General features: G+C 56.2%; 3 protein-coding genes across 3 annotated transcripts; 1 reads left to right on the top strand and 2 right to left on the bottom strand.

Annotated features, from left to right (window-relative positions):
• Nucleotides 1-978: 978 nt before the first annotated feature.
• DICSQDRAFT_149044 (uncharacterized protein) lies at nt 979-4,053 on the bottom strand (the record flags this gene model as incomplete). The annotated part of the gene is made up of 13 exons (XM_007368677.1): nt 979-996; nt 1,051-1,267; nt 1,323-1,417; nt 1,473-1,589; nt 1,651-1,961; nt 2,024-2,132; nt 2,187-2,205; nt 2,261-2,391; nt 2,533-2,655; nt 2,707-2,799; nt 2,857-3,422; nt 3,517-3,872; nt 3,926-4,053. The coding sequence occupies 13 exons, from the start codon at nt 4,051-4,053 to the stop codon at nt 979-981; spliced, it is 2,283 nt and encodes a 760-aa protein (XP_007368739.1).
• Nucleotides 4,054-5,037: 984 nt separating this feature from the next.
• On the top strand, nt 5,038-7,732 carry DICSQDRAFT_149043 (actin-like ATPase domain-containing protein; the record flags this gene model as incomplete). Its single annotated transcript, XM_007368676.1, has 9 exons — nt 5,038-5,355; nt 5,413-5,521; nt 5,589-5,790; nt 5,862-6,387; nt 6,438-6,482; nt 6,533-6,869; nt 6,925-6,974; nt 7,028-7,363; nt 7,427-7,732. The coding sequence occupies 9 exons, from the start codon at nt 5,038-5,040 to the stop codon at nt 7,730-7,732; spliced, it is 2,229 nt and encodes a 742-aa protein (XP_007368738.1).
• A 367-nt stretch (nt 7,733-8,099) lies between these two features.
• DICSQDRAFT_66796 (rab-type small GTP-binding protein) lies at nt 8,100-9,398 on the bottom strand (the record flags this gene model as incomplete). Its single annotated transcript, XM_007368675.1, has 6 exons — nt 8,100-8,229; nt 8,563-8,770; nt 8,903-9,011; nt 9,080-9,210; nt 9,279-9,300; nt 9,366-9,398. The coding sequence occupies 6 exons, from the start codon at nt 9,396-9,398 to the stop codon at nt 8,100-8,102; spliced, it is 633 nt and encodes a 210-aa protein (XP_007368737.1).
• Nucleotides 9,399-10,891: the final 1,493 nt, after the last annotated feature.

The following is a 10,891-nucleotide window of genomic DNA, read 5'->3' as shown; positions in this document are numbered from 1 at the left end:
ATACAGGTAAGTCGCGCGGGTGCAGCAACGCAGTAGGTTAGAGCACGTCGTGGTAGGTCACTGTACGCGGGCTTGGCACGATGCGCGGGCGCGGGGAGTAGCGTATTATTATGTAATGCGAAATTTGTATTGTAGAGTAACCACCCATAAATACATATATCCGTTCATGCTCGATCTGGTGCCCAAGCGCAACGAGCCCCAACTGTATAGGACTGTTGCACTCTGTTCCTATATTTTTGCCAGGCGTTCAATAGAGTGGAACATACAGATATCGGGCGAAAAAGATGCAAATAGACGGAGACAGACGGGAAAAGACGACGAACGGCAAATAGCTTTTTGTGTGCATATGGACGGATATCTATGCATTCACCTACATACATGTGGATATCTGACTACTTCTGCCTTTTGGGCGGACTGAAACGGGCCAAAAAAGATGAGAATCGTGAGCAACAGGGAAGGTTCTCACTGGGGTCAAGTCTCGAAGCCGCTGACTGCGTATAACATAGCAATAAGCGATGATGGATGTAGATTAGACGCAGAGGGCGCAATTGAAATTGGAGCAGGCTGCGATGACGCCGTGACGAAAGCGAGCGCATCTGCTTGGTGCGCCGTAGTTACATCATAACCGAATATTTGTACACCAATAGCCCTCTTAAGAGGCGTCATGCGAGCCGTTCTCCGAAGGCGAGTTCGACGAACTCCTTGGCTGGTCGACCTGCTCTCTGCCTATCGGTTTATCTAGAGCTGTCGATTGTCCTACTTAATATGAGGCCTTGACACGCTACTCCCCCCTCTATCACATTGTATCAATTCACTCGTCAAATGACGTTTCAGGTGAGGTTGTTAGATCTCCAGCCATTCATTGTGATCCATCTTGTGCCAGCGAACCGCGCTCGGCGGTCAACCCATAATGACGGTCTCAATACTCATACTATCCCATGTTTGACTGCATAGTCGCAAGATCCGGACGTTGATGTGTTAGGAGTTTGTCCCGACCTATCGGAGAAGGATCAGCCGTGGTACCGAACCGAGACTGAAGAAGGGCCTGACCAACGTGGCCGACCCCCAGGTCTGCGGCGAGCTGCTCATCTCGAACACTATCTCCCCTCCAAACGCAATATCCTCGTGTGTGAGAAAGGGAGTCTCAAGCGGCTTGCCGTTCACGGTCAAGCCCTTGATGTACGGCTTGCTGGGCGCTCCACTGGAGGTGATGACGAGAGGCCGGGACGCGTTGGGAAGGTCGATGGCGACTCTGTCAAAGAAGGGCCTACCGGTGTACTCAGCGCGTTGCGGGCGACAGAGAACAAACCGGACGGGCTTACGTTCCAATAACGTATGTCGCATCGACTGGGGTGACGGGGTAGAATCCAAGCGCACTGAAGATGTACCACGCGCTCATCTGTCCGCAGTCTTCGTTCTGCGAAGAGCCTGTAAGAGGATGCCCGAATGAGTGTCGGATTCAAGGAACGTACCCCAGACAGTCCGTCGACGGTGTTGTTGTAATTCGCCTGCGCGACCTGCCGGATGCGCGCTTGAGACTTCGACGCTGCCCCAGCAAGCGAATACAGGTACGGAATGTGGTGCGAAGGCTGTTTGAAGAATGTCGATAATAAGGGATCTGGAGGATAGCAACGCACGAGCACCACGTACCTCATTAGTATGATCATTATGCCCGCCATCGAAATGCTCATCCAGGAATTGCACAAAGGACACATTCCCGCCCTTGCTCTCAATCAAGCCAGGGAAGTCGTGTAGGACGTCGAACGTGTAAGCCCACTCGTCACCCTCGGTCCAGCCAGCAGTCGGCCCTGCCCACGAGCTGTTGGCAAAGCGCGCTTCCATGAAGCCGGTCTCGTTGTTGAAGATGGTGAACGGGGCGGAGAGGGCCCGAGAGCGGAAGAAGGCAGCGTCGGTTGAGTTGTTTGCTGCGGCAGCGACAAGAGAAACTGCATAGTCATCATCTATACACGAAATGTTTTTGAGCCCAGTCGCCTGATTGGAGATGCTAGAGCGGGGTTCTTACAGGCGTAGTCGAGGGTGCGAGATGCAGCCTCGGAATGTATATCATCTGCGATCCATCCCTGCTCTTCATAGACAGAAGAGAGGCCTGCGCGCACTTCATAACCGACACCCTAATAAGACAAATCGTGAGGGATATAACACGGACAAGGTGGGACTATCCTTGCCTCTTGTCTATCAGAATACCTAGAAAAGTACATTCATCAAGGAGTAGAATTTGAGTGACTGCAAGGACGCTTACGAAATGTTCCAGTCATCTACAGGCGGGACAGTTGCATCTTTTCGGACTGCTTCATATGCCGTCGCAAGGTCGAATCCAGTGAAGCCCTTCACAACAGCCTCCGATACCAGAGAGTCTGCATGTGTACCAACCTATGCGAAGGGGAACACATCATCAACAGGATCGACAGTGAGAGACAGGCGTGTTACCATGATATTGGTCTCTGTATCGCCACAGAGCAATTAGCGATCGCTCTTCGTCATCGTAGAGCACAATCGCAGACACTCGCCGACGATGTTCTTCCACATTGGCAGCCAGCCTCCTTCAAGATAGTCCTGTAGCATACTCCGAACCATCCCCGGGATACGCTCAGGGGCGAGTAGAATGAGCCAAGCCCATTCAGCGCGGTAGGTGTCCTAGAGCACTGTGAATTAGCGAGACAAACTGTCATTCTGTGGAATACACACCCAAATGGAGTATCCAGTGTAAGAGTCGCCCTCGTGCACGGCATCATCATAACCGGAATAGTACTTGCCATCCTCATCCTGTTCATACGGGTACTATAGAGGACGTTCGGTCTATACTCGACCAGTTCACGAGATAGCAATACGCCGTACCTGGAGTGCATGAAAGACAGCGGTGTAAAATACCTCCCTGTCGTCGTCGCTCGCACCCTCAATCTGGATGCGATCCAACTTCTCGGCCCACGCAGCACGCGTCTTCTCCGCCGTGCTCTCCAATGTCGTCCCGTCCGGTATCTCCGCATCCAGATTCTTCCTCGCCTGTCCAACAGAGATGAACGACACCCCGACGCGCACGTTCACCTGCCTCGTGCCCTGCGCAAACCTTGCGAAGCCAGATAGCATCGCGCCGTCGCCCTGAGTCACGTTCTCCTCCGTGCTACCGTTTTGCACGACACCGAAGCTCTCGAACGGCACGTCAAAGCGGGCGCAGAAATATCCGGAGAAGTTCGGCGCGGCGTTCGGGCCGATGATGAAATCCTGTCGCTCGGGATTGCTACCTGTGATCTCGCGACTCACGGGGTCAATGGCAATGGACCCGAGTGGGTAGGTGACGTTCGTTGGGTCGGCGGAGCCCATGACGGAAGCGCGGGTCGCTTCGACGAGAACGTACGGTACCGCGGTGTTGGTGAACGTGAAGCGCAGGTGTCCGACCCGCGAAGCTGAGAAGCATGCCGTATGTGATGTTAGCTCATGTCTAACCTTGAACACTGAGAAGCCCAATTGAATTGGAACGTGCGTTCAGGCTGTACTTACTTGCTGACTGCTCCGCATGGATCTGGCCTCCCTCGATAGCGTTCATGACGGCCGAGTAATAACTGGGGGTCACGACTTCGTCCTCGTGGCTGAAGCTCATCCCGCGCTGCTCGAATACGCTCTGTATTTCGCCGGCCCCGGGCACAACCACGAACTGGCCGCTGTTGCCCATCCATATCGCAGGCTTGTGCGTGCCCTGGAAGCCATAGATGGAAGGATCGCTGTAGTTGTAGGGGTTCACAGAGACCCAATCCTTGCGCGTCTGGGCTACCCAGCGGGTCATCCCGAACGGAGGTGCGGTTGTGGGGATCATACCCCCAGTACTGTGAGGGGCGATTCCACCATTTCCGATCAGCCTGGTCGAGATTGGTCAGTAATATAGAGCGTGATGATAATGGTATAGACTCACGGATCGACCGAGTCCACAGCGCTGCTCGCAGGGACGGCGAACTCAGGAGGTGCCTTGAGACGGTCAGTACGAGCGTCGCCGAATGCTAGAATCGCGAGCAGCGTCAATAGGACCGTTGCACCTATCATTGACGTATTCTTTATGCGAATTAACGGTCAGAAAGTGGGGGAAGACAAAGGACGACAGCCCGCTTCAGCTGTCAGCCACCTGACTATATGTCCCCACTGGTCATCGGTATCGCCTCCACTGCAGGGAGGGCCTTCAGGGCTTTCATCAAGAAGCCGCATCACGGGTTACAGGCTTCTGCATCTCGACGGAACTGTGTATGTCAGAGAGATGTTCTTGCTATCGGCCGTTGACGGTCAAGACAGAGAAGCTGCTGGCATCGTCCCGCCGTTCCGCCTGTGCCCAAACTATAATGCGCTCGAGCTGCATAGTCATAAGGTCCTCCGGGCGATCCTGGCTAGGGTGCTCTCTGTTTCATTTCTGCTCTAGCCTTTAGCGAGGAGTAAAGTGTCTCCGTGCATAGTATGATTGAACCAGGTGGCATAGACCACCCCTAACACAGCCTGCCTCAATAATCATGTTCATTGAACTTCTGCGGGCTGGAGCCGTAGCCCTCAAGCAGCAATGCAGCCGTCACATTGCCAGTACATTCTTTCCCAAAGGGGTTTGTCGCGGGCGAAGCCCTCCCTTTGGCCCGGTCAACACCGCTAGCATAAGCAAAAAGGGCACGAGCGGTCCACTGAGACTCACCTTCTACACTTGTAGAACCGAAACGAGAAACCACGCGAGCTGGCACCCCCCATACGGATTTGCATGTACTGCAGAGGAGTCCTGGACCACTAGTGGCCAGGAATCGTCTAGCACATCTTGGAGTTAGCAGGTATGCGTTGATTCACTTTATCAGATACGCAGGTGTAAAGTCGAATGACGAAAACACATACCTAACTTGAACTTGGATGGTGGTGGCCACAACAACGCCGACCTTCCAAAACGGGCACGACAATCGCGGGCGTCGAGCGAGCGCCGCCAACCGCCATCTCGGACTGAAATGTACCGTTCCATGGATTCCCAATCTTCTCTTCTTCCCACACGATATCCCAAGCACTATGGAGGTGGATGAGTCCAACATCACCTTTCTTCCCATACAACCTCTGCCGACTGTCCAAGTACCTGCAACGGACTATGATGACCACCGGGATGCACACACACCACTCTGCATCGACAATGGCTCGACACACTTGCGGTTCGGATTCTGCACGTCGGATACGCCACGGACAGGCATTAACATGGTAGCGAAATACAAGGAGCGCAAGACGAACAAGCCACTGCTACTGTTTGGTGAAGGGATAGACGTGGAGGGAGGTGCGAGGTCGCAGGCGAAGACACCTTGGGAGGGAGACGTGTTGCTCAACTTCGACGCGTTGGTATGTCCGCGAAATGATTCGGCATGAAGCTGGAACTAAACTCCTCGATTATTGCAGGAGAATGCCTTGGATTACGCGTTCATACACCTAGGGATCGACACCCCTGCGGTCGACCATCCGATACTGATGACCGAACGGTTAGCGTCCCCGTTGCACTCAAGAGCCTGTGAGTTCCATATCCCTGCTGCAAACGCTTCCCATAGGGAAATGAAGGTCGCTGATCACAAGCGTAGTGACTTCTGAACTCATGTTCGAGCAATACTCGGTCCCCTCCCTCGCGTTCTGCGTCGACTCCGTAATGTCATTCTATCACAACAACCTCCCTTCACCACCGGTTCCCTTCCGTGACGACGGTCTTGTTGTATCCTTCAACACTGCTTCTACATCCGTCATCCCAATACTCGACGGCAAGGGCATAATGAGCCACGCCAAACGGCAAGTCCCTCATGTTCTGCTCCACACTCTCCCGCCTGCTCAAGGCCTGATGCTATCTTGCCCATCCGCAGAATCAATTGGGGTGCGTCCCAAGCGACCGACTACCTCCTCAAGCTCATCCAGCTCAAATATCCCACCTTCCCGAGCCGCGTCACTCCCACTCAATGCAACTGGATGCTGCAGAACTTCTGCGAGTTTTCTCCCGACTACCCCGCGCTCCTCCGCAAGCTCAAGGACCCTCTGAACCTCCGCGCCTCGGAGCGCATCATCCAGTTTCCGTACCAAGTGCCCGTGACCGAAGAGAAAACGGAGGAAGAATTGGCGAGGATCGCGGAGAGGAAGAAGGAGCAGGGGCGGAAGCTGCAGGAGCTCGCGGCGAAGTCGAGGATGGAGAAGCTGGTGCAGAAGGAGACCGACCTGGCGCACTTGTTGAGCGTGAGGGAAAGGAAGGAGGAGGAGAGCAAGCGGGAGTGGGCGGACACGTTGAGGGAAGAGGGCTTTGCGAACGACGCGGCGTTGGAGGCGGCGATCAAGAAGCTGGAGGCGGACTTGAAGAAGGCGAGGAAGAAGGAGGCGGATGGGGAGGACGCAGAGAACGTCAGTGGTCGTGGTGACTTATGAGCGCGATGAGCTGACGTGATGTGCAGGAAGAGCCTCCGTCATTTCCCTTGGTGGATGTTCCTGACGAAGACGTATGTTCCAGCTTTCATTCCGGCGTAATCCTAAGCTAACGCGCCTCCAGCTTGACGAAGAAGGCCTGAAAGAGAAGAAGAAACAAAAGCTCATGAAAGCCGGGTATGAAGCCCGCGAGCGCGCCAAGCGCGAAAAGGAGCGGGAGCGCGAAGAGCGCGCGGCAGAAGAGAAACGAGAGGAGGAGGAGCGCGACCGCGACCTGTCCGGGTGGGCTACGAAGATGCGTCGGGAGCAGGAGACGCTCATGAACCGGATAAAGGAGCGCAACCGGCGTAGAGCGGCGCTGACGGACAGAAAGAGCGCGGCGAGCCAGGCGAGGATGAAGAGCATTGCGAATCTGGCGGCGGATGATCGGGTGCCGAAGAAGAGGCGCAAGGCGGGTGGGGGTGAGTGGCTTGCGAGCTGTGTTATTTTGGGGTGCTGAGACGTGCGGTGGTACAGAGGACATGTTCGGCGCGGACGACGCGGACTGGGCGATCTACCGCAAGATAGTACGTGCGCATCTTCACCTGACCATAATTCCGCTCACGGTCGACTTGTGTAGAACACAGCAGCCGCTTCCTCGGACGAAGAAGAGGACTTCGCCGCTCTGGCGGCGGTCGAGCAGAAGCTCCTCGCGCACGACCCGACGTTCACCGAAGAGCACACGCACGCAGCGCTGTCCTCGCAGCGCTCCGCACTAATGTCCGCCTTCCGTCCCGCGTACGACGAAGGTGACGCGCAAGGAAAGGCGCGGATCCACCTGAACATCGAACGCTGGCGTGCCTGCGAGGCGTGGTTCTCGCCCTCGATGGCCGGGATTGACTCGGCGGGGCTGGGTGAGGTCCTGCAGAACGTACTCGCTAGGTTCTCAGACGCGGACAAGGGCCGGCTCGTCAATGTGCGTCCCCTGCTCTCGCCTGTATTCTAGACGGATACTGATGGAATTTGAACGGAAACGTAGAACGTCTTTCTCACAGGCGCACCCTCGCAGCTCCCCGGCCTGCGTGACCGCCTGCACGCCACGCTACGTCCGATTCTGCCCCCGGAGATGCCGCTGGAGATTGTGCGCGCCGCGGACCCTGTGCTAGACGCGTGGCGAGGCATGGCCGACTTCGCGAAGACGGACGAATTCAAGAAGGTGGGTGTGACCAGGGCCGAGTACGAGGAATGGGGTGGCGAGCGCGTAAAGAGATGGTGGGGTGGGAACTGGAATGCTTCCGTCCCACTCAAGGAGGATTGGGGACCGAGGGATGGGACTCATTGTTGAGACGTCTCGTGCGCGACGTTCTTGGGTTTCTGCTTGTGAGGTGCTTGTGTGAGGATCTCTCGGTGTAAGACAATTATGTATAAATAAGTAGATTGCTGAAAACACCGCCTGCCCGTGTCGCGACCGAGGAGCGAGAGCGAGAGGGGCATGCGTATATGGGATGTATGGGGTGTATGGGATCCGGGGGGCAGCATTGGCGACAACAGCAAGAGAGAAAATACGGGGAACACTACTACTCTTGCACAGCGGACCGTATGTACACTACTAGGACACATCGACATCCCCAGCCCCAGCCCTAATCAGCACGTCAAAACAAGACGTAGGAGTTGGGGGAGCGGGGAGTGGGAAATGAGGGTGGACCATTCTATCAAGTACAGCAGCCGCCCTGCACCTGGCTTGCGGGCTGGTTGACCTTGACGGCGCCCTCCGTGCCCTGCGGACCACCCGCTGCGCCCGATGACTCTGCTTGCGAGTCGATGAGGCGCGTCTTGATATCTCTGCAGTGAGAGGAGGGGTCAGTAGAAGCACATAGAGCTGCAAATGGGGATTGGAAGGGAATACGTAGAAAGTGGGTACGCGAAGCGCTGCGGCCCGGCGCGGTGCTGACCGCGCCCACAAGGTGGACCCTGCGTATACGTATGGCTTGACGTGGGGAATGCTGTGTCGCCTATGCGACGAAGCCCGCTCCAGGACTACCCAGACGTCATATCCTTCACACGCAGTACCCGAAGAGGAGCGGAAGCGGGGGCGGGAGCAAGGCGACAGCGCGGAGATGGGAGGTGGGGGACGTGGAACATGAAAAAGTTGCAGGCAAGGGGACGAGAACTGACCTTGCGAGGGTGAAGAAGGCCTCCTCGACGCCCTCGTTGACCTTGGCGGAGGTCTCCATGAACTTGATGCCGAGCTCGTTGGCGAGCTCCCGGCCCTGCTCCTCGGTGACGGCGCGCTTCTCGGTCCAGTCAGACTTGTTGCCAATGAGAATCTTGTTTACACCCTCTGAGGCGTGCTGCTCAATGTTCGCGTGCCATGTGCGGATGTCTGGAACCCATTGAAACAGACGGGGAGCAGGGTTCCGGTATATGGGAGATGCGCGTTGGAGGACAAGTTGCAATCGCAGCAAGGAGGGAGGTAAGAAGGGGGTGAGGGAAATAAGGGGAGCAGAGTACGCACTGTTGAACGACCGTTCGTCCGTTACGTCGTATACGAGGAGGATACCCATCGCTCCACGGTAGTATGCCGTCGTGATAGTCCTGAATCGCTCCTGTCCAGCAGTGTCCCACTGTCGACCACGATCATAGCGAGCGATGAGTGGAGCACCCAAGAAGGTTTTAAAAATATGAAACGCACAATCTGGAGCTTAATGCGCTTGCCATCGAGCTCGATTGTCCGAATCTTGAAGTCTATGCCGATAGTCGTGATGAAGGAGGGCGTCCAGGCGTCGTCGCAGAACCGCAGCAATAGACAAGACTTCCCGACACCTAGAGTGCGATGTAACGATGAACATCCTCAAGACTTTCAGGCCAATACTGTAGCAAGGCTCAAGTACCTGAGTCACCGATGAGTAGAAGCTGGGAAGGTCATCAGAATCCCATCGACCCGAGTATGTGGAACCCTGCTGCATAGCTGTACAGACCTTGATCAAGAAGTCATAGTGGGGAGGCGGCATGATCTACGAGTCAGGTGTGGTGAGATCCTCGAGACCTCGCAATTGTTGGGGGACTTAGGGACGTACAGCTGGACGACGAGCGGGACGAGGTGGCGGTAGGAAGAGCAGCGGACTCCGCGGCAACCGTCGAGTCTCTCCATCACAGACAGCATTAGCGCCACGTGGATTTGCCATTTATAGTAGGTACAACATTGCACAAGATCCCCCCCTCTCACTTGGCCAATGTGAATCTCATGGCCAGGCAGAACAAATTCCTGGAGCTCGGAAATATAAAGTAGAAGAGGCCAGGACCTAGTGGTCTTGCAGAGTCCTGGAAGACGTGCGCATGCGGCAGTAACGGAGCATTCGACCGAGGACTACAGCTGATGTAAAAACCAGCGTCGCAGTCCCCGCGCCCGGGGATGTGCTCGGACCACCGGAAAACCCCGGCCGAGCCCCAGCTATACCACACCGAGGACATTGCCCGACTCTGGTCCACTGCTGGAAGCACCCGCACACAGCGGGAATCTGCATGGGAAGCATTCCATGCAGAATATTGTGTGTCCTGTAGCTCTGAAACCACATAGAATGAGGCGGGGCACACTTCGCGCAGTCACGGCGAGCTTGTCCCCTGACTGGGAGGTGGCCGGAGCGCTGGCTTGAGGGGCTCGGCAGGGGGCTGCCGCTGATCCGAGCACAGGGAGGCCTGGGGGAAACGCGACGCTGGTTATTACATCAGCTGTAACCAATCCGGAACAACTCCACGTGGGCAATATGACCGGAGCCGGCGACTGCACAGTCTGCAGCAAATGAGCTCATCGCCACCGACCACGCCCTTGACACCGACCACGACGATGAGCTCGTCCTTCGCCCCCTCTGGCGACCACAGCTTCTTCTCGACTCTCAAATTCTCCTCTGGCTCCTCGACGCTCGTCACGACGCGCCTCGTCGCCGTCCCTGCGTCCCAAGAACACCATGCAAGCGCTCCGACGATCAAGGTAACTGCACAAGAGGCCCACTCGTCGACCTCACGCGAACATCTCGCGTTGCCGAAGCGGAAAAGCCCTGACAACCTCGCGCGCAAGGTTGTCAAGAGGCGACGCGTCTCGCCACCCAGCAATGATCCTACCGAACCGGCCTCGCGAGCTTCCTCTCTAACCTCTGTGTCGAGCCGTCAAACTTCACGAGCATCGTCGCTGCTCTCTGCGGACTACGCGTCTTCGCCCAGTACGCGGGCGACGTCGGTGGCGAGCGTTGCGTCTCCGGTGACGCCACCGCGGGAATGCTGGATAGACGAGAACGGAAAACCGGGTCCTGGCTTTCTCAGCTCGGAGGTTGTCGTGCGGAACCTGATGAAGGGCTATGTATCATGTGAGTACTGACTTCTCTACCACTTTAGGTTTTTCTGTTGCGTTGCGCGATGTGGTTGTGTATCACTACGACATGACGCGGCGGGGATGAGAGTGTGTAGTGCACCGCCTTGTCTGGAGATAGTGTTGCGGAGACACGCTTCC

Source organism: Dichomitus squalens, assembly GCF_000275845.1.
Source record: "Dichomitus squalens LYAD-421 SS1 unplaced genomic scaffold DICSQscaffold_38, whole genome shotgun sequence".
In the NCBI taxonomy this organism is placed as follows: domain Eukaryota; kingdom Fungi; phylum Basidiomycota; class Agaricomycetes; order Polyporales; family Polyporaceae; genus Dichomitus; species Dichomitus squalens.
Note: the sequence above shows the minus strand (reverse complement) of the source record. Positions and strands in the feature narration are given on the sequence as shown.